The sequence below is a fragment of the Schistocerca piceifrons genome, chromosome 2 (genome assembly GCF_021461385.2).
Source record: "Schistocerca piceifrons isolate TAMUIC-IGC-003096 chromosome 2, iqSchPice1.1, whole genome shotgun sequence".
Lineage (NCBI taxonomy): Eukaryota > Metazoa > Arthropoda > Insecta > Orthoptera > Acrididae > Schistocerca > Schistocerca piceifrons.
The window spans coordinates 583,503,781-583,527,454 of record NC_060139.1 but is presented as its reverse complement, the minus strand read 5'-3'; the positions used below and the strand labels follow the sequence as shown (position 1 = coordinate 583,527,454).

Sequence of the window (23,674 nt, the reverse complement as noted above, 5' to 3'; positions counted from 1 at the left end):
ATTTAAGTCCAGGATGGCTTGTCATGAAGGGCAACATAACGGGGTGTAGAACATCGTCGACGAAGCCCTGTGCTGTGAGGGGGTCGTGGATGACAGGCAAAGGGATCCTTCTATGAGCTGAAATGGCACCCGGGACCAACGGTCCTGGTTGTCAGGCTGTACGGTGCGCGATACCACTCCTCCTTGACTACGGCCTCACCATGAGAACGCAGTGTGATGACACAGAGTGTTAGCACTGTCCGCAGTGATGGAGAGCCTTCAGTCAGCCGCTAGAGAAAGTACTTCCTCACGTACAGTAAACTTCCTTTGATGAGAATATTTCTTCGGAGATGACGCTGCAGAGGCGTCGCTGAGTTGGCGCGCCCACGTTTTCTCCTGTCGGTCGCGCCATCACAACTGTTTGTCAGCAGAGCCAGCTGCTCGGCTGCTTCCCGCCGCCTGCCGTAAGCGGGCCGCGCGTTGCGACGCGGCGTGTTGACGGAAGCCCGCGGGCTGAGGCAGGCCGGCCTCCCACGCTTTCACTCTCCGATTGACAGCCGCGCCGCTGTCTGAGTAATGCGCTCTCGCTCTTCTCTGTCCCCGCACTCTCCAAGGTCAAACGCTGCACGGCGTCCTGAGGCACGCGTTTCCACGAAGTGTATTACGACTGCATCAATAGCTTTCGTTCTATAACGGGTCGCGGTCACATTAACTACCGGTACAACGTCTGTTGTCTGCTCCCTGAGGTGCAGTAGGCGTTCAGCTGAAAGCGAGGGTGTTTGTGCGAAATACATTCATTAGACTGAAGCAGAACGTAGTCGTATGAAAACACAGGTTACCAAAATTGTTGGAAGAACTTAAGCTTTCTTTTTTTTCTTTTTTGTGTGTTTGTGTGTGTGTGGGTGTGTGGGTGTGTGAGGGGGGGGGGGGGGCGGTTAAGCTTAGTCTTACGCAAAATACAATGTATTTCTTTTTCTGTTTGCCGAGATATGTTTCGACACCTACGTGTCATCTTCTCTGGGTCTCGATTTATTTCTTAAAATATCCCACTAAGTTCACAATTGTTTTTTTGGTTAAATCTTAAAAACTACAACATGTGTATTTATTAATTTGTTTCGAATGCTCACCTGAAACTGCATTACTTATTAAAAAAATTTGCTTTTATGCCTTTTTATCGTTTTGATAGCAAGTCATCTACAAAGTAGTCGTAAAGAATTTTTTTTATATTTGTAATGCTGTTTCGAGAGTAGTGCTTGCGTATTTCACTGACCTTACCGATTTCGTCCAACTGCGTATCTGTGGTCGATTTTCTTTTTGTATTGCCATTGTATACACAGTTTTCCACTTCGTTTTTAAGTTCCACTCTCATCTGTTTCGACTTTTTTGTGCACAAAATCGGATTCGAGTAAACGCTTACATCTCTGTACTCATAGAGAGGCGCTATTTTATTGTCCCAGATCACCTGTTATCGTGTTGTTTCTGTTCAGTGTGGCGCTAATTTTGAATGTTTGGTGAAAACTATTGTGACCTGTCTGGTGGGGGAGGACGTACGTGTGTGTGTGTGTGTGTGTGTGTGTGTGTGTGTTCGAGGGTAGCCATCTGGTTTCCAGTCTAAGTGGGATGCCTATTACGTCACACTGCTGCTCAGTTTTACTTACTTCTTTCCTTCTTCCTGACATTGTTGTACTATGTAGGATCCGTATTGTGGTCTCTGATCTACAAGGAAACAACTCTTGTTTCCATCGATGAATGGTCTTTCAAACGTTATAGCTCAGTTTCATAGCTCTACACTAGTTTCTCCTTCCATGAACCATTTACTTCTTGTTGTTGTTTTTGTTGCTGTGGGCATCAGTCCAGCTACTACTTTACTGCAGTTCTCCATTCTAGTCTGTTATGTGTACGCCTCTTCATCTTCGCATAACTGCTGCAACGCACATCCATTTCACCCTTACTGCTGCTGTCGCACCTTTCTCCCCCTTGTAAAATTTTTACCACCCACACTTTCCTCCATCACGAAATTGACTATTCGTTCATGTCCTATCAAACCATCTCTTCAGTCAAGCTGTGCCATGAATTTCTTTTCTCCTCAGATTCATTATACCTCATTACCTATACGGTTCACTCATATACTCTTCAGCAGCATACCCTACTGCCCATTAAAATTGCTACACCAAGAAGAAATGCAGATGATAAACGGGTATTCATTGGACAAATATATTATACTAGAATTGACATGTGATTACATTTTCACGCAATTTGGGTGCATAGATACTGAGAAATCAGTACCCAGAACAACCACCTCTGGCCGTAATAATGGTGTTGATACGCCTGGGCATTGAGTCAAACAGAGCTTGAATAGCATGTACAGGTACAGCTGCCCATGCAGCTTCAACACGATACCACAGTTCATCAACAGTAGTGACTGGAGTATTGTGACGAGCCAGCTACACGGCCACCATTGACCAGACGTTTTCAGTTGGTGAGAGATCTGGAGAATGTGCTGGCTAGGGCAGCAGTCGAATATTTTCTGTATCCAGAAAGGCTCGTACAGGACCTGCAACACGCTGTCGTGCATTATCCTGCTGAAATATAGGGTTTCGCAGAGATTGAATGGAGGGTAGAGCCACGGGTTGTAACACATCTGAAATGTAACGTCCACTGTTCAAAGTGCCGTCAATGGGAACAAGAGGTGACCGAGACGTGTAACCAATGCCACCCCATACCATCACGCCGGGTGATACAGCAGTATGGAGATGACGAATACACGCTTGCAATGTGCGTTCACAGCGATGTCGCCAAACACGGATGCGACCATCATGATGCTATAAACAGAACCTGGATTCATCCGATAAAAATGACGTTTTGCCATTCGTGCACCCAGGTTCGTCGTCGAGTACACCATCGCAAGCGCTCCTGTCTGTGACGCAGCGTCAAAGGTAACCGCAACCATGGTCTCCGAGCTGATAGTCCATGCTGCTGCAAACGTCGTCGAACTGTTCGTGCAGATGGTTGTTGCCTTGCAAACGTACCCATCTGTTGACTCAGGGATCGAGACGTTGCTGCACGATCCGTTACAGCCATGCGGATAAGATGCCTGTCATCTCGACTGCTAGTGATACGAGGCCGATGGGATCCAGCACGGCGTTCCGTATTACCCTTCTGAACCAACAGATTCCATATTCTGCTAACAGTCATTGGATCTCGACAAACGCGAGCAGCAATGTGGCGATACGATAAACCGCAATCGCGATAGGCTACAATCCGACCTTTATCAAAGTCGGAAACGTGATGGTACGCATTTCTCCTCCTTACACGAGGCATCAGAACGACGTTTCACCAGGCAACGCCGGTCAACTGCTGTTTGTGTATGAGAAATCGGTTGGAAACTTTCCTCATGTCAGCAAAAAAATTGTTCAAATGGCTCTGAGCACTATGGGACTTAACTGCTGAGGTCATCAGTTCCCTAGGACTTAGAACTATTTAAACCTAACTAACCTAAGGACATCACACACATCCATGCCCGAGGCAGGATTCGAACCTGCGACCGTAGCGGTCGCGTGGTTCCAGACTATAGCGCCTAGAAACTCTCGGCCACTCCGGCCGGCTCATGTCAGCACGTTGCAGGTGTCGCCACCGGCGCCAACCTTGTGTGAGTGCTCTGAAAAGCTAATCATTTGCATATCACTTCATCTTCTTCGTGTCGGTTAAATTTCGCGTCTGTAGCACGTCATCTTCGTGGTGTAGCAATTTTAATGGCCAGCAGTGTATTTCAAAAGCCCCTATTTCCTGCTTGCCTAAACTCTTTATCGTCGAACTTTCGTTTCCGTACAAGCCTACACCACAGTAGAACTAGTTATTGTCCGCACTCCGCAAATGAGTATTAGAGCGTCAGTAATTCTTGATTTCCGATACACTTTGCTGAAGAAACATTTGCTTTACACTTTACTGTTATTTTGATGCACTAAGCGATAGCTTATTCTATTCTAGTCTACTGTAACATGGAGCCCGCTTTCGTTTACTGCCATTGCTCACTCTGACATCAAGGACTGTGACACATTAGTTAGTTGCTTTTTATAATAACTGACTATGCTGAGAGCAATTAATGAAATGTATAGAATTCAGAGGCTCTCAGACATAATTTGACTGTCATTAGTAATGAATGATACGAAATTTACAAAATTTGTTTGCGGTACTAACGCCCTAAACAGCGAAGGTACAAGCAGTAAAAGAAAGAATGTTTATTGTTTTAATTTTTCTCTAAACCGATTGTCAATGGTCTTTAGAACAGTTTAGGGCTGATAAACGTGTTCCAGAGGTATACTAATACGACCAAACTCTGTAAGAATTGTCATTATCCCACTACTGAAGAATGTGCAGATAGCCCTTCCGTAGAACAGTATCCAGTTTGCTTTTACTGCCCCGACTACAACGCATGTGAGCACGCTGAGGACTCAGATAAGATTCGTGGTGGAAGTCCTGACCTTACCTAAGAACGAGCGACACGGCGCAGTGGCTGGCGAGGCACAGGACTCGCGGTCTGCAGGACGGAATCGCCTATTCGGCCTTCTGATTTACATTTACTGTGGTTTCCCCTAAATCACATAAGGCCAATACCGCGATTTGATGTAGAAAACAGCCAAACTTGCGAAATTAAGTTCTTTTCATTTAACTAATGATCAGTTTCGGGCGTCAGTTCTATGTTTGTCCTGCCATTGCTCACTAAAGAATTTGACTTAAGTACAAGTATGCACAGCTTTAATATGGTTTTCGTGCTGTAACGGCAACGCCTTTTTTTCTGTCTGGATGATTTGAGAATGGCTTCCGATACCCGAAAACGGTCACCAGTTAAATAAAAGTACCGGAATTCACAACTTCGGCTGTTTTCTACATCGAAATGGATAACACAAATTGCTGTTCTGTTATTAACTCAGCAAGCTGGAAATACAAAAATGCCGGGATGGTTCCTTTCAAGAGAACATGGGCGATTTTCTTCCTTCCTCCTAAAAAAGGTAGGTTATGGTAGTTTTAGTAGTGTGTATGGCGTGTTTGCGTATAAGACTATGTCTTTAATGAGAACTAAAAGAATTTATGCTCTTTGGTTGAGGTCGCTGACTTGCATTTCACGTGTGGTTTGTAAGAAGCAGAATCAAACAAGAAACGGGTGTTCGAAGATCTGTTTTCTGTGAGACTATTAGAACATGTTTTCGTGTTTCAGTTGATTTCTGATCATCTTGGCGGAGAATGATTTTGAGATTACCTAGCCGTGAACTTGGTAATCTTCGCTGAGTTCGAAATGTTTCTTTTCAAGAGACATTGCAAGGCAATCCTGACATCAACAAATGTTTCATAGCCCAGTCCTCTTTCCACAGCACGCTACATGTGAAAAAATACACGTGCTCATTACTCTTCAGTAAAACCCGAACACAACAATGACGTTACTGAAGCTAAAATTTTAGTGAACACTTTTATTCAAACAAATGAAGGCAGCTTTATGAGGCTATTCCTTGACGGCCCGATGTAAATTAGAAATATCGCATAAATAGGAAAGTGGTATTAAAGCGTAGGACAATCTGCAGCTGATCAAGACATAGTGCTGTAAGTGGAAGCTGACCGCCGACGTAACCAGACGTAATAATCATAAACAGGAGAACTCACCCGATTTCATTAATGCCGAACAATTACTGCAATCTGTCTCAGCCTTCAAACAACTAAGGATATCCATCCACATGCGGTTATTGAAGATGGAGCGACCACGTAAAGATAGCTGTGGAATCCAGGTACCATAGTAAGAGATATTACAAGAACGATAAAGAATTGGATGCACGAAGGAGGCGGTGCACGAGGCTCTGATCCGTTCCTCTTCCCAGTATTGATAAACATTATGGGACGCTCGCGAAATCGTATAAACGGAAGAGAGTTGCGATACGAGCAACACGATTCGTCCCCTGCTGACTGAACATCGACATTTACATATATACTACGATAGCCACCAAGAGGTGTGTGGCGGAGGGCACAATTCGCGCCAAAGTCATATTCCCCCCCCCCCCCCCTTCCCACTGTTCCACTCGCGGAACGCGCGAGGGAAAAACGACTGTCTGAACGCCTCAGTACGAGCTCTAATTCCCTTATCTTTGAATGGTCATCAATGCGCGATATGGAAGTTGATGGTAATAATATATGCTCTACATCCCCGGCGAAGATCGTATTTCGGAATTTAGTGAGCAGCCCCTACCGTTTAGCGCTTCGTCTATCTGTAAGTGTGTCCCACTTCAAACTTTCTATGAGATTTTTAACGCTCTCACGATGGCTAAATGTACCAGTCACGAATCTCGCCGATCTAATTTGGACCTTCTCAATCTCTTGAATCAGATCCAACTGGTAAGGGTCCCAAACAGACGAACAGTACTCTTAAGACTGCACGAACTAACATATTGTAAGCAATTTCCTTTGTTGAAGAACTGCATCGCTTCAGTATTCTACCAACAAACCGCAACTAGAGTTCGTCTTGCCTGTTACTTGTGTAATCTGATCATTCCATTTGAGATCATTTCGAATAGTCACATCCAGATACTTACCGATGTTACCGCTTCCAAATACTAGGCATTTATTTTGTAATCGTACATTAATGGGGATTTTCGTCTTGTTATACGCAGTGGATTACACTTACTAACATTGAGAGATAACTGCTATTCATTACACACGCATTTTTTCTGCAAATCCTCATTGATTTTTTCACAACTTTCGTGTGATACTAATTTTCTGTAGACTACAACTTCATCGGCAAATAGTCTAATGGCGCTGTCAGTACCATCAACAAGATCGTTTATGACCTAGTACGTTGCCCTGTGGCCTTGTTTCTGTTGAAGTCACCCCATTCAGGACGACATACTGCTCTCTGTCTGTTAGAAAACTTTCTATCCAACCGCTTATGTCATCGGATAGACTGTAAGCGCGCACTTTTTGGAGCAAGCGACAGTGCGGAACTGAGTCGAATGCCTTTTGAAAGTCGAGAAATATGGCATCAACCTGGAAGCCGGTATCTAGAGCCTGTTGTATATCATGCACATAGAGGGCCAGCTGTGTCTCGCATGACCGCTGTTTCCTAAAACTGTGCTGGTTTCTGCAGATGAGTTTCTCAGAGTCTAGAAAGGCCTTTATGTCTGTACACAAAATATGTTCCATGACTCTACAACAAATCGATGTCAGTGAAATTGGCCGGTAATTATGTGCATCCGATTTTCTACCCTTTTCATAGATTGCTATGACCTGGGCCTTCTTGCAGTCCCGTGCAAGAACGCCACAGAGATGCTCATTAAACTGTATAAGTCGGTAGCAGAAAGAAGCTGTGCCTGACCGAAGGACTTGGTGTTAAATTTCTAAGAGTCGACCTTCTAAGAGGAAACGAGCTGTTTCTGTTGACTACCTCCAGTCTAATAAAGTAAATCCGTGTGGCAAGGCTAACTGGAAGACGCCAAGGGACAGGTTCAGCCAACGAACTGGGAAGGTTTTCCTATCCTTCGCGTACACTGGCACTTTTCCTTCACAAAGTGACAGAGTCGTGTGTATATGGTAAGTGTAGCTGTATGTGATGTGATGTGTGTGTGTGTGTGTAGTAATGTGCAATGTTCATGTTGGATGATGAAGACAGAAGACGGAGCGTTGAACCCGGTGCCGGCACGTACCTACTCCTCTCGAAAAGTCAAGGGGGGACGCCGACCTTAACGTCACCATCCGAAGGACGAATGATATCGTCAGCAGCATCAGTGTTTGAGACAGTGCAAAGAGGTTTAAAATTTAATCCAGGTCATTGGCACTATGACTGGTGATGAGGGGATTACACCGTCACCGCTCCTCCCCTCTGTCGTAAAGGCAGGGAAAGCAGCCAACAGCATGGGTCGTACCCAGCCAGTTACCCATCCAAGTGCTGACCATGCCCAACGTTGCTCAATGGGGCACCTTAACGAAATTGCCCAAAAATTTAAATTTTCAAATTATTTATTAGTAGAACTCATGGAAAATAAGTTCCCAAAGTTTCAATGATGAAATCGCATCCGAAGTACCTGAAAAATAGTTAAATATGTAATGCGACCTTCCATTGACACTTTTTAAAGCAATATTTCAATATCAGCTAGGTGAACGACGACTCCCTGCATTACTTCCAAGCAAACGTGCACGAGATACATTCTACTCTTTGCTTTTATACATCATCTGTGATTCTGTTCCGTGTATTAGAAACAAATGAGTCGCTAAATTCACTCCTACGGAAACGATACCCTAAAACCACATTTTCATCTGCTACAGTTATCAGAATTGCAACTTATGATTTAGTTCTTGTATTTAATGATGGGAACCTCGGAAGGATGAAGGTGTTGGAGAGAATGGGCTTTAAGCCAGGAAATTTCACTCAAGACATCTTGAGAAAAATAAATTTACGGCGCGTCAGTTGAAGACCGGGTCAAGGAAAGAAGCCACAACACAAGAAACCAGAAGAGAATCCTTGAAGGGCAAGAGGACCCTGAGTACAAATATGGGGCCTTCTGAAGAGGTCACATATGAAAAATCGTTAGGTTGAACTTTAAGTTCTATTTCCTGAAAATTTAGAAATTTTGTACATTTATTTCTATAAACACAATAAATGCAGTCTCAAGAGTACATTTTGAAATTCTGAGAATAAGTTGAATATGCGGAAAATAGCTTAGAATTTTGCATGAATTTTATTTTATACCTACAAAATTTTAATTAAAGATTGTTAAAACTCTCCTATTCGATATGTTAAAAAAACCTGTTGAGAGAAGCTTACTATATGCAAAGAGATTAAAAAGAGAAAATTTTGTAGAAATCTCACGAATAGTTTCTGCGAAAAAGGTACACACATTATTTTTTGAAAATAAAAATTTTTAAATTACATAAAAAGTTTAATGTATATATAAATCGAGAAACTTAACAGTAAATTTGTTAATTTCATGCAAAGCACGGTACAAAATATCATTGCCGTATTTTCAAAATCGTGGAGTTGGTGCATTTTTTAAATAGTTTTTTTTTATGAACGTTCCCCCTTAACTTCGGTGATCTAGGGAAAACTGCTGTGTTCAGCGAGGCAAGGCCATTGGCTACATCTGTTATAATGATAATGAAAGTTTTTTCCCGCCTGACACCCGCGAAAGGAATGAGACCGAAATATACGTCTTGGGAAAAAAAACCTTGTAATGGAAGTATCCTTGAACATTTTCCCGATCAGTGACGGCAAAACCCAGAGATACAGCCCGAAATCCTTGTACTAAAATTTCGTGAATTTCCTGCATGCTACTCATTCTTGTATATCTGACATTCTGACATGAGCTTGTGTGGTTAACTTTTTTACTGCAGCATGTAATTATGCGTTTCCAACAAATGAGAACAGCTTACGCGGTTCTAACGGTTTCGTAGCAGCAGTTACCAGCTGTGTTGTTATAGCTCATTACAGAGCTCTGATACGAAATATAAGTAACACGAGTGACCTGGTGGTTGCGACACGTATTTATGCACTGTCTGCTGCCTCGGCTATCCGTGGCGGCAACCTCAACGAAAGAAAGTGAGTGCTTAATGGGCAACGCGAGGCATTGTGTGGCGGGCGCCTGCGGTTTGCGGTGTAACGGTTTCTTCCGCTCCGCCTCCTCCACTCTGTCCGTCTCTCTCTCTCTCTCTTTCTCTCTCTCTCTCAGTCTGTCTTTGTCTCAGCCTATTGTTCCAGACAGCCTGCCTGTTTTCTCTGCCCCGCCTCTGCCAGCGGCCTGCCTGACCCACTCACCCACAGCCTTACAAGTGGGTAACAAAGTCCAGTCCAGCCCATCCTGTACAAAGAAAGAAAACTCCATTCTACTGGATGCCGCGCTTATATTTTAAATCATGTCTGAATGCCTGGCTTCAGAGGACGGCAGAATGTCAGTTATACTTTTTTGAGATCATATGTGTCTCTCTAATACATCCAGTATTAACGAAACGACATCACAGTAACGCAACATACATTAGTAGGCATATTTGAAAGTGATGATTTTGTATGATTGATGTTGAATGAGATGGCGGACTTCTGGAAGAGTTTCCGCTATCATTCGCGGCGATGTTAATTTCTGTCACATTTAGCGATCTCTGTTGCTTGGGACAAAAGTGAAATACATGTTAATGGCATAGTGCAATATGCACGAACGGGAGGGGTTACACACGTAGGCGAGTGTCTCGGTTGTAAGGAGCGTCTATTCTCCGTCGAGTCATATTTTGTAGTTTCCTCAGAACCACTTAACGAGCATGCCGGTGTGGTTCCACTCAAAAGCCGATTTCCTGTCGTATTCTTCGCATTATTGAGTATATCTGGAATGCCTTGCAACGTGCTGTTGAGAAATCTCCACCCACTCGTACTCTTACGGATTCATGGACAGCCCTGCCGCATTCATAGGGTCAATTCCCTCCAGACCTACTTCAGACATTAATCGAATCCACCCCACGTCGTGCTGCGGAACTTCTGCGTGCCCGCGGGTGCCCTACACGATATTAGGCAGGTGTACCAGCTGCCTTGGCTCTTCAGTGTAGTGTATTCGCCTAGTATGACTCTGCAATAGGCTACAGTCTCATGAATCAAAAGACACAAGGTACCTGTCAAACTGCGAGTTGAGTCTATGAATCTTTCTAGAAATTTTAGCCCCCCCCCCCCCCCCAACCGCCATGAATCAGACAGCTGCATCATAGAGCAACCACAATGGAGGGATATGTGCTGAAAGGCCAGAAAAACGTGTGGTTCCTGAAGAGGGGCAGCAGCCTTTTCAGTAGTTGCACGGGTACAGTCTGGATGATTGACTGACCTTGCCTTGTAACATAACCAAAGTGGCCTTGTTGTTCTGGTGAACGGCTGAAAGCTAGGGGCAACTACAGCCGCAATTTTTCCCGAGGGCGTATAGCTCCACTGTATGGTTAAATGAAGATGGAATTCTTTTGGGTAAAATACCTTCGGAAGTAAAATAGTCCCCTATTCGGATCTCCGGGCGGGAGCTACCCAAGAGGATGTTATCAGGAGAAACAAAACTGGCGTTCAACTGATCGGAGCGTGGAATGTCAGATCCCTTAACCGGGCAGGCAGGTTAGAAAATTTAAAAAGGGAAATGGATAGCTTTAAGCTAGATCTAGTGGGAGGTAGTGAAGTTCGGTGGCAGGAAAAACAGGTCTTCTGGTCAGGTGAATACAGGTTCATAAATACAAAATCAAACAGGGATAATGCAAAAGTACGTTTAATAATGAATAAAAAATAGGAAAATGGATAAGTTACTGTGGAGAGCATACTGAACTCATTATTGTAGTGAAGATAGACACGAAGCGCACAGCTAACACAGTAGCTCTGCAGATCATTAAGAGACTGGAGAAATGTACCATGAGATAAAAGAAATTATTCAGATAGTTAAGGGAGAGGAAGATTTAATAGTCATGGGGATCAGAATTCGATAGTAATAAAAGGAAGAGAAGAGAAAATAGTTGGTGAATATGGACAGGGAGAAAGGAATGAAAGAGGATGCCGCATGATAGAATTCTGCACAGAGCATAATTTAATCATAGCTAACACTTGGTTTAAGAATCATGAAAGAAGGGTGTACACATAGAAGATACGTGGATTTACCGGAAAATTTTACATTGATTAGATAATGGTAAGAAAGAGATTTAGGAACTAGATTTTAAATTGTAAGACATTTCCAGGGCACATGTGGGAACTAACCAGAATTTATTGATTATGAACTGTAGATTAAAACTGAAGAAACTGCAAAATAGGGGGAATTTAAGAAGCTGGGACCTGGATAACCTGAAAGAACAGGCGGTTGTAGAGAGTTTCAGAGAGAGGATTAGGGGACGAGTGACAAGAACAGAAGAAACAGGTACGGTAGAAGAAGACTGGGTAGATTTGAGAGTGAAAGCAGCAGAGGATCAAGTAGGTAAAAAAGGCGAGGGCTAGTAGAAATCCCTGGGAAACACAAGATATATTAAATTTAATTGATGACAGGAAAAATATATGTTGTTTGTTGTTGTGGTCTTCAGTCCTGAGACTGGTTTGATGCAACTCTCCATGCCAGTAAAGCTGCACTCCCTCGGGAAAAATAACCACAGTAAATGAAGCAGGCAAAAAGGGAATACAAACGTCTAAGAAATGAGATCGACAGGAAGTGCAAAATGGGTAAGCAGGGATGGCTAGAGGACGAACGTAAGGATTTAGAAGCATATATTACTAGGGGAAAGACAGATGTTGCCTACAGGAAAATTAAAGAGACCTTTGGAGAAAAGAGAACCACCTGTATAAATATCGACGGCTCAGATGGAAAACCAGTCCTAAGCAGAGAATGGAAAGCTGAAAGGTGGAAGTAATGTATAGAGGGTCCATACAATGGCGATGTTCTTGAAGGCAATAATATGGAAACGTAAGAGGACGTAAGTGAAGATGAGATGGGAGATATGACACTGCGTGAAGAATTTGACAGAGCACTGAAAGACCTACGCCGAAACAAGGCTCCGGACGTATGCAACATTCCGTTAGAACTACTGATAGCCTTGGGAGAGCCAGTATGACAAAACTTTTCCATCTGGTTAGGAAGGTTTATGAAGCAGGTATAAGAAATACCCTCAGGCTTCAGGAAGAATATAATAATTCCAATTCCAAAGACATCAGGCGCTGACAGGTGTAAAAATTACCGAACTATCGGTTTAAAAAGTCAAGGTTGCAAAATACTAACACGAATTATTTACAGAAGAATGGAAAAACTTGCAGAAGCCGACCTCGGGGAAGATCAGTTTGGATTCCGGAGAAATGCAGGAACACGCGAGGCAATACTGACCCCATGACTTCTCATAGAAGATAGGTTAAGGACAGGCAAACCTACGTTTATAGCATTTGTTGACTAAGAGAAAGCTTTTGACAATGTTGACTGGATAACTCTGTTTTAAATTCTAAAGGCGGCAGCGGTAAACCACAGAGAGAGAAAGGCCGTTTGCAATTTGTACAGCACGAGATGATAAGTTATAAGAATCGAAGGGCACGAAAGGGAAGCAGTAGTTGAGAGGAGAGTGATTTTATTCAATCTGTATATTGATCAAGAACTAAAGGAAACAAACGGAAAATTTGGATTAGGAATTGGCGTCCATGGAGAAGAAATGAAATGTCTGAGGTTTGCCGATGGTATTGTAATTCTGTCAGAGACAGCAATGGACTTCGAAGAACAGTTGAATGGAATGGACAGTGTCTTGAAAGGAGGATATAAGATGGACATCAACAAAAGCAAAACGATGATAATGGAATGTAGTCGAATTAAATCGTGTGATGCTGAGGGAATTAGATTAGGAAATGAGACACTTAAAGTAGTAGATGAGTTTGCTATTTGGTCAGCGAAATAACTGATGATGGCCAAAGTAGAGAGTATTTAAAATGTAGACTGGCAATGCCAAGAAAAGCATCTCCGAAGAAGAGAAATTTGTTAACATCGAGTATAGATTTAAGAGTTAGATAGTCTTTTCTGAAAGTGACTGGAGGGTAGCCATGTATGGAAGTGAAATATGGACGATAAACAGTTTCGAGTAGAAGAGAATAGAAGCTTTTGAAATGTGGTGCTGCAAAAGAATGCTGAAGAGTAGATGGGTAGGTCACGTAACTACTGAGGAAATACTTAATAGAATTGGAGATAAAAGAAATTTGTGTCACAATCTGACTAGAAAAAGGGGCGGTTAGTGGGAAATATTCTGAGACTTCAAAGAATCGCCAATTTAGTACTGTAGAGAAGTTTGGGGGGGGGGGGGGGTTAAAAATCGTAGAGGGAAACCAAGAGATGAATACAATAAGCAGATTCAGAAGGATGTAGATTGCAGTAGTTACTGGGAGATGAAGAGGCTTGCACAGGATAGTTAGAATGGAGAGCAGCATCAGACCAGTCTTTGGACTGAAGATCACAACAACATCCTAAAAATCGAGCAATCATTAATTTTTATACACACTGGGTAAAGCAAGTCTGGCTCGAAAAAGAAATTCATGCACCTTACGATAAGCAAACCATCCTACATCAACAGCACATTGTGCCACTTTAATTCCTTTTGTTTTGTGTTCTAGACAACAGTAAAGTTATGTTAATCTTATAAGAAAACTGGAGTTCAGTACTGTAATGAGTTGTTTGATGGCGCATTTGAGACACATGTTTCATACTGCACAGAACAGATGAATTCGTAGGGATATGACACACCGTGAAAAAGTTGTTAGCTTGATTCCTAATGTTTATACCAAAGTTACAGCGGATTTTTGAGATACTCACTAATATATGCAGCGATTCCTCCTGAAGTAGGGGCGTTTAATCAAACTAAACTGAAAAGATACAGCAATTAGCTTTATCTTCCGTGACTAGTCAGCGTTTCATTTTCTTTTCTCGCTGGAACTGTTACAGCTACTGTTAAGTGTTTGTACTTTGATTCAGTAGAAATGAACTTTAAACCTACTCTGGTTATTATGACCTGAATTTCCAGTATTTTTTATCTCGCTTTAACCAAACGCCGCCATGTTTTCCCAACAAAATTTCGGTCAAATCGCTCCACAAATTGATGCACTATTAATTATAAGTGTTTTTCTGCGCTTCGCCATTGACTATGCACAACGCTTAAAAATCGTATATTGTCTAAGGTCTAACGTAACTTATGGATTCTCCTACTTATATCGATTTACAATTTTTCTCTCAAGGCGTGTCCTTGTCCCGGGTAGCCGTGTGAGCGAAAGCTCTCGAAATTACCTAGTGTATTTGATCGAGCCCTTTCCAGAGATACCGCATTTACAGCACGCTCACAGTGGAACTCGCCTGTCATTACCACATTCTGTAGCTAGAGATATTTGTGAAAAACTAAGTCTCATAAATGGAATTCGTGAGAAAATATTTTTCCCTCCAAGATGTCGGTAACGTAACGGGCGTCAAGGCCAATGGCACCATTAAAATGGGAAGAGTAGCCGAAATTGTATTTGCACAATTGAAGTGATTATCGACGGTTAACTCTCAAGTAAGTACACGAAAGAGCAAATTCATATCGTAGCAGTTGTTGAAACTTAGCTAACGGATTCCGTATCTAGATAAGTATCAGCTCACTTTTACGTCAAATAAATTCCACTTTTTAGAAGAAGCGTTCCAGAAATGAAGTAAGTCTGGAAAGTTTCTTCTAAAAAGCAGAACTTATTTTATGTAAAAGTGAAAGTAGATTTCCACATTATTTCATAGTTTCTAAAATGCGCAAGTAACGCGAAAGACACAATTTTCAATAAGTATTGCGATGTGTAATCAAGTTATTTAGAATCCTTGGAAACCAAAAAGAAATACATTTCAGCGTGTTAGCGGATTTCTTGGTGTTATGTAGCGTAATATAGAGCCTAGCAACTACGTGAAAACCACTAATGAGTACTCACCGTCTTTTGCTTTGCGTATGTTCTTGACTAGTTTATCCTTGATGCACAAGTTAAGGTCTGGGTCGTTTCTGCCACATACTTCAATCCAGTCGGCTGAAACAGAAATGGGTTTTGGTCAGTACAGGGTCGACCTCTACATTAAGTAAGCATACTGGCGTGACAGCTAATTCTGCTTTATTATGGATGGAAGATGCTGGAACACTGAAGGAAGAATTTTCACGGTGACGTGTTTCATCGGGAAGGTGTCGCGCTGGTACGTTGGAAACAAGAAACGAGGAAGTTAGTTGTATCTCTTACCGTGGCAATCTGAGCGTTTCTACCAGGGAGAAGGTCATCTTCATATACAATGCTCTTAATGACCTGCCCCAACCTCGGGTGGAGGTCACTGGACTCTGTCCAAGCAGGGAAAGCTGTTTACTAGTTGGGCTTCCGGTGCCTAAATGTTCTTGTGGATAAAGAGACTTGCAAAGGACGTCTTGGCTGTACGTTAGAACATGAGGCAAATGCTTACTATGGTACACAGGTAATGGGGGCAAATGGTGGGGAGAAAGTGTTAAACAAGTAATCCATTTGCAAAAACATAACTAATTAGGTACAGGTCACTCAGCTAATGGCGGTTTTCGAAAAATACCAATTTTTATCTTCTAACATGACACCAATCGGCCGAAGAGTGGCCAAGCCTTGCGAGATATACACTACTGGCCATTAAAATTGCTACACCAAGGAGAAATGCAGATGATAAACGGGTATTCATTGGACAAATATTTTACACTAGAACTGACATGTGATTACATTTTCACGCAATTTGGGTGCATAGATCCTGAGAAATCAGTACCCAGAACAACCACCTCTGGCCGCAATAACGGCCTTGATACGCCTGAGCATTGAGTCAAACAGGTTGTCCGATACAGCTGCCCATGCAGCTTCAACACGATACCACAGATCTTCAAGAGTAGTGACTGGCGTATTGTGACGAGCCAGTTGCTCGGCCACTATCGACCAGACGTTTCCAGTTGGTGAGAGATCTGGAGAATGTGCTGGCCAGGCCAGCAGTCGAATATTTTCTGTATCCAGAAAGGCCCGTACAGGACCTGCAACATGCGGTAATGGATCTGGCTCTGAGCACTATGGGACTCAACTGCTGAGGTCATTAGTCCCCTAAAACTTAGAACTAGTTAAACCTAACTAGCCTAAGGACATCACAAACATCCATGCCCGAGGCAGGATTCGAACCTGTGACCGTAGCGGTCTTGCGGTTCCAGACTGCAGCGCCTTTAACCGCACGGCCACTTCGGCCGGCCATGCGGTCATGCTTTATCCTACTAAAATGTAGGGTTTCGCAGGGATCGAATGAAGGGTAGAGCCACGGGTCGTAGCACTGTTAAAAGTGCCGTCAGTGCGAAAAAGAGGTGACCGAGACGTGTAACCAATGGCACCCCATACCATCATGCCGGGTGATACGCCAGTATGGCGATGACGAATACACGCTTCCAATGTGTGTTCACCGCGATGTCGCCAAACACGGTTATGACCATCATGATGCTGTTAACGGAACCTGGATTCATCCGTAAAAATTAAGTTTTGCCATTCGTGCACCCAGGTTCGTCGTTGAGTACACCATCGCAGACGCTGCTGTCTGGGTAGCCGCAGCCATGGTCTCCGAGCAGATAGTCCATGCTGCTGCAAACGTCGTCGAACTGTTCGTGCAGATGGTTGTTGTCTTGCAAACGTCCCCATCTGTTGACTCAGGGATCGAGACGTGGCTGCACGATCCGTTACAGCCGTGCGGATAAGATGCCTGTTATCTCGACTGCTAGTGATACGAGACCGTCGGGATCCAGCACGGCGTTCGATATTACCCTCCTGAACCCACCGATTCCATATTCAGCTAACAGTCATTGGATCTCGACCAACGCGAGGAGCAAAGTCACGATACGATAAACCGCAATCGCGATAGTCTACAATCCGACCTTTATCAAAGTCGGAAACGTGATGGTACGCATTTATTCTCCTTACACGAGGAATCACAACAACGTTTCACCAGGCAACGCCGGTCAACTGCTGTTTGTGTATGAGAAATCGGTTGGAAACTTTCCTCATGTCAGCACGTTGTAGATGTCGCCACCGGCGCCAACGTTGTTTGAATGCTCTGAAAAGCTAATGATTTGCATATCACAGCATCTTCTTCCTGTCGGTTAAATTTCGCGTCTGTAGCACGACATCTTCGTGGTGTAGTAATTTTAATGGCCAGTGGTGTATGTCAAACAAGAACAGACGTTACAATTTTTGAAATTTACGTAGAATACCTGGTAGACTCCATTGTATTAAACGTCCGTGCAAGTAAATCTATAAAGGTCATCATGGCCTGTTATGAATTCATCATGGACAGTAGATATAAAATTGTGTATTATGAAATTTTAGATCAGACAAAAAAGGCGAAGACTTAAAAAAAAAAGTTATAATTGTAGATGTATAAGCGAACTGCGATAGATTAATCCGTCATTGAAAGATCAGTTTATTGTATGCTTTAAGGCATTACATTACATCTAAGCAAGATCGCCCGTATTTTATCGTAACGGCGAAGATTTAGTGACAGCTGTGTGTTATCTAAATGATGTTGATTGTTCATGATGTGATACGTATTGCAAGTAACTGATTGTAGTGGCTGAGAAAAGGAAAGTGTCTTATCACGGCTAAGTGAACTAAACGAAAAGCGATGTAGGCAGTGCTGGACTGAGCTTGCAAAAGTGATGAGTAAATATTCTTGAGCGAAACTTTGCTATCTGTCGAAAACCAAAAACCGGAAATACTGATAGAAATAAGAGAAGGTCTGGAGGAAAGCTCCATACTTTTCCTGTGATTCGTTTGTATTACGATATATTGTATCTGACAACATCACTGAAAATTCGTCAGGTAGTATAAGGCAACAACAAAAGATGATAGTTTGCTGTATTTATTTTCCAAGGCGAAAGAAAAGTTGATGGAGAAGCGCAGGTTGAGTCCCAAGAAACGAAGACGACGCCACTTTCAGAGACAGCAATGCAAAGTGAAAGGTGTCAGATGGAACCAGTATAGTGAATGCCTTACAGGACGAGACGTTTGGGCGTTTGCCAAGTCGAGCAACCTGGTTTTATGTCGGGAATATTAAGTTAAATGCATGTGAAAAGGATAATGCACGACAGCACTAGGGGATGGAGAAGTTTGTACTCTTAGCTTAATAGAGCGTCGACAAGGAAAATATTGGGACAAAAAAGACTGGCGCAATGAATCCTACCACCACAACAAATAGTGCTTGAGGTAGTGCAAGGAAGGTGAAGAAAACAAATGAAAACTATACATGAGTAACCTCCAGTCATAGTAGTTCAAAATGGTCCAAATGGCTCTCAGCACTATGCGACTTCACTTCTGAGGTCATCAGTCGCCTAGAACTTAGAACTAATTAAACCTAACTAACCTAAGGACATCACACACATTCATGCCTGAGGCAGGATTCGAACCTGCGACCATAGCGTGTTCTCGATTTATTAAGTCTCAATCGGTTTTGGCGTAGAGTGAAAATTAGTTCCTTCTGCAAAAGGCTAGTAGTGGAAGGCAGAACGAATTGAAACTATTGAATAAAGTAATGCAAACCCTGGAGGAGAGAAACTTGCTCAGATCTCTGTAGCAGTAAATATCGAATTTGGTCGTGACATAGTTGACGTAACTAAAATGCCTGCGGAAATGCCATCTGTCCACGATCTTTGCAAAAAATGTTATCGAAGACTTGTAGCAAGACTCTTGAAACGTTCAGTACTCATGAATCATAGTACTTTACTTAACTGAATTATCGTCTACATTATCCGGTTTCTTGGAGGATGTACGTAAACAGTAACTCATACAGGTCTATGGCGGACAGTGCATTCGACATAAGTTCTAATGGTTCTCATGGCTCTGAGCACTATGGGACTTAACATCTGAGGTCATCAGTCCCCTAGAACTTAGAACTACTTAAACCTAACTAACCTAAGGACATCACGCACATCCATGGCCTAGGCAGGATTCGAACCTGCGACCGTAGCGGTAGCGCGGTTCCAGACTGACACGCCTAGAACCGCTCGGCCACACTGGCCGGCCATTCGACATAAGTGTCGAGTCAATACTGTAGAAGAAGACTTTAGGGCATCCATTTAACAGATTGATCTTACAACTAAAAGGTCAAGGAACTACATACAGCGAAGGGGTTCTTGATTGTCCCTCAACAGTGTGGTATGGAATTATGAAGGAACATAATTAGATGAGAGACACCACGAATGTCGAAGGCAGCAGTCCGGTGTGTCCAACAGATATAAAAAGGTTATTTACGTAGTTTAAGACTCATACTTTCACTATTTACTTTGCAGGAGATAAAGACTCTCCAGTCAAGGAATACCACATATCAGCGTAACACTGCTTGTTTGGGTGTGGAAAGCATTTAAAGAGGTATTTTAGTGGTTGGTTCCACTCCACTAAATGATAAAACATCTATTCGTGACTAAACAGTGACACATAAGAAATGCGCTTGGACAATCTGTGGTATCAATGAAAATTTTGTTTCTGGGTAAGTGAATTCAAATCTGGTGATGTCAACAGAGGATGGCACTTTCCCGTCATCAGGGTGGTGCCTTGAGCATTGAAATAATACAACAAACTCATAGTACAGTCATACAATGCCACCACGCAACATTTCATTCGACTTGGGTTTTGCAAGCGTATCATTTCACAGGGGATAACATAACTGGCGTTAAACATTGCAGTTGAGGGAGCACTTTGGCGAATGGGTACCAGGAGTGGAGACTATCGACCAAAGTCGAAGAATGTAGACTTTTTCAGCATCATCTGTTAACCTTACTTGCATCTCAGATTATTAATGAATGGTACGTGGGCGTGCTGGAAACTAATTCCCCCGATTTTTTTATGTGAAAACTCTTAAAGTTTTTTTTAAATAAAACAAACGTTATTAACATTCTGCATCTTTGTTCTTCATGTCTACATGTTTTTTTCTCAACAGTAACCGTGGCGACTAAGACATTTCTCCCAACGAGAGGCCAGTTTGTTGACACCGTCATTGTAGAATGTTTGACGTTGTTGAGAGAGCCAAAACCTCACCTCAGCTTGCGCCGCTCCATCATTATCAAAGTGAAGTCCTCGAAGATGTTACCTAAGTTTTGGAATGAATTGCAAATCGGATGTGGCCGAGTGGGTACTGTATGGAAGATGATCGATGACGATGAACCCAAGGCATCGAATTGTTGCAGCTCTCGTATGTGGTCTGGCATTGTCATGCTGAGGGATAGGTTGCTCCACGTGTGGACGAACTCTTCGAATACGAAACTCGATTACAGCGCGCTGTTTCTCATGCACCGACAGAGTTATGTTACACACCGCCATGTTATACGCTACAATGTGGAGCACATTAACGGCAGATGGTTATAAATATGTAGACTTGAAGAATAAACAAAAAATGGTTCAAATGGCTCTAAGCACTATGGGACTTAACATCTGAGGTCATCGGTCCCCTAGACTTAGAACTACTTAAACCTAACTAACCTAAGGACATCACACACATCCATGCCAGAGGCAGAATTCGAACCTGTGACCGTAGCAGCAGCGCGGTTGCGGATTGGAGCACCTAGAACCGCTCGGCCACAGCGGCCGGCGAAGAATAAACATGTAGATTGTAGAATGTTAATATCGTTTGTTTTATTTAAAAACCTGTAAGAGTTTTCATATAAAAAATTCGGAGGCCTGTATTTTGAACACGCTCTCAAACAAATAGACGGGAAGTGAATGTATAACCAAACAACGGTGAAAGTGGTGCCCCGGATCATTTCATAACACAGTGAAAATGTGAACGCCGTTGGCAGTGGGAATGGCCCTAGTTTCAATGATTTGGGACTGAAGAGGTGTTACCCTCACTGATTACAGGACTAGCACCCAAAAAGGGGCTCCACATTGCACTGGCACATTCATTGGTGGACTCAGAATTGCAAGTTTAAAAACGTTAACGAAAAATGAGACCTAGATAATTTATCGGGTCACACAGTGCCCGTACAGAACTTGAACACCACGAACTAACGTGCAACTTGTTGCCTTAGAACCAGTTACCCAAATTTATGGAAATTGTGGCAGCGAGTCTTACATGCACCACTGCTTTCATTTTGGCAACCAGGCACTATGCAGTTATACGTTAAACACAATCTTCCCGTAGTGCTCCACGCTGCACAGTAACGTAAACTTCAGGTAAGCAAATGCGAGACTACTTGCTTAGGACGTAGAGAAACATTAAGCGAGGTCCCTGCATGTCACACCCTGTGTTCAGTCATACGCGCACGCTAATGAGACGAGACGGCAGCGTTGTACTCACGCAGACTGGAGACGGGCCCCGGCCTGTTGCGGGAGGCAGCCAGGACTGGCGCCAGCAGGCAGGCGAGCAGCGCGATCCTCATGGTGCCGCGACGGGCAGCTGATGGGCGGGGGCTCCTGGTAACACTGGCCGCGTCTCGGGCAGTCCGCAGCGAGAGTGAGTCGCGCGCCGCGCAGCCGCAGCCACTTAAATAGCCAGCGCTAGGCGGGCGGCCGACCTGCCAGGCGCGCGGAGAACAACACACCAGAAACCCCTTGCGCGCGAGGTCACATGTTCAGTCTTTAGTAAGGCTCATTTGAAAGTACAGTAGAGCGTCGATTATCCGAAGTAATTTGGGGACATGGGTGTTCGGAAAACTGGTTTGTTCGGATAATCGAACTGTACATGTTTACTTGCCAAAAAGAAGTACTGCACAGTAAATTTATTCATAAAAACAGGCATCTCTTTTAGTATTACAAAGTAACATACAAAGGCAACTTCAGTAGAAATATATAGTATGTGGTACAATTTATTAAATAAAAATATATACATATTACATACGCATTTTGCATGAACAATACACACAGTATACAAAATTAACGTTTAAAAAAATCTTTTATTTTGGTCTGTCTAACCAAGCCTACACGCTTACGAGCAGATAAGTCATCTACTTTTTTCATTACAGATTTTCCTAGTTTTACGGCTTGTTGCTCCATCAGTAGAATCATGCATAGCTATAAAATTTGCTATGCTCGTCTTTTGTTTTTTTATATCCGTAATTGTCGACTTCCCCACCTTGTACTCATTGGATAAAGTGGTTGCAGATTCACCTTCTTCTAACCTTTTAATAATCTCGTACTTGTCCCTCAGAGAAAGGACAACACGTTTACGTTTAAGCATTTCCTATCGTCAAGTTCACTTCTTCACGCAGCAGCACACAAGTGGTCGTAACAGAGAACAGAAGGCGACTGCACCGTGAGAAGCTCTTCTTGGGGGCGCGCAATCCTTCAAACTGCGCGGAGCGGCACGCCTCAACTCTAAGCTGTTGCTGTGAATAGCTTTGATACTGCCGCTACTTCTGCTGCCAGTGCCAAGCCGACAGAAGTGTGCTGATTGTTGAAACACAGCGACTGGCGGCTTGGCCGGTCAGCAGCGCCTTGTGAAGGCCCCATTAGAAGCAATGTTCCGCCAGCGGTGGCCCAGTGCGGCGACTACTGTGGGAAACTTGGTTTGGGAGTCAGGGGGATGATGGACGGTAGGGTGGGAGAGTAACAGGTGCGAGCGAGTACACAGTTCGGTTAAGCGGTCGTTCGGTTGACCGACGTTCGGATAATCGACGCTCTACTGTATTATGTTAACAGCTATGACAGCTGCTAATGGCTCATCATGTGCATGAGGAGGGCAATAGAAAATAAATGTCCGGGAGGTGCAGGGATCAACCTTCTATTGGATGCATGTACTACACTACACTTCGCAAAACGGACATCGTTGACATTCAAGAAACGTTCAAAACAAACCGTTAACTTACACCATGAACACGGAATGAAAAGCTGATCACAAAGTTTCCAACCGTCAAGTCCTAAGGCGAATTCCTTGGGAGTTACAAGCAATGCAGGACGTGCAGCGAGGTATCCAATCTTAAAGAATGCAATTACAATGATATTGGTCTAATCGAATGATGAGAACTGATGGAAAGTGATGGCCTGCAACCAACTGTGAAACAGTATGTCGTGGAGCTTAATGTGAAACTGTGTATCCTTTAAGACGTAGTCCCACACAGTGCGTTAAAGTTTTATAGGCACGGAAGAAACAAACATCCAGAGGCTGAATTTGTCCAGTGGTTCCAGGTGGCATGAACTGCAGTGCCACACACTTCCCGGGAGGGATACTTCGCTCTAAAG

General features: G+C 43.3%; 1 protein-coding gene across 1 annotated transcript in view; it reads right to left on the bottom strand.

Moving 5' to 3' along the window:
• LOC124777462 (protein takeout-like) overlaps nt 1–21,950 on the bottom strand; it is an 85,291-nt gene extending 63,341 nt beyond the window's left edge. The window contains exons 1-2 of the mRNA XM_047252885.1: nt 21,795–21,950; nt 15,413–15,505 (exon numbers count right to left, since the gene is read on the bottom strand). Of these exons, the coding sequence (XP_047108841.1) occupies nt 15,413–15,505; nt 21,795–21,876 (175 nt within the window). The 5' untranslated portion in view covers nt 21,877–21,950. The remainder of the gene's footprint in view (nt 1–15,412; nt 15,506–21,794) is intronic.
• Nucleotides 21,951–23,674: the final 1,724 nt, after the last annotated feature.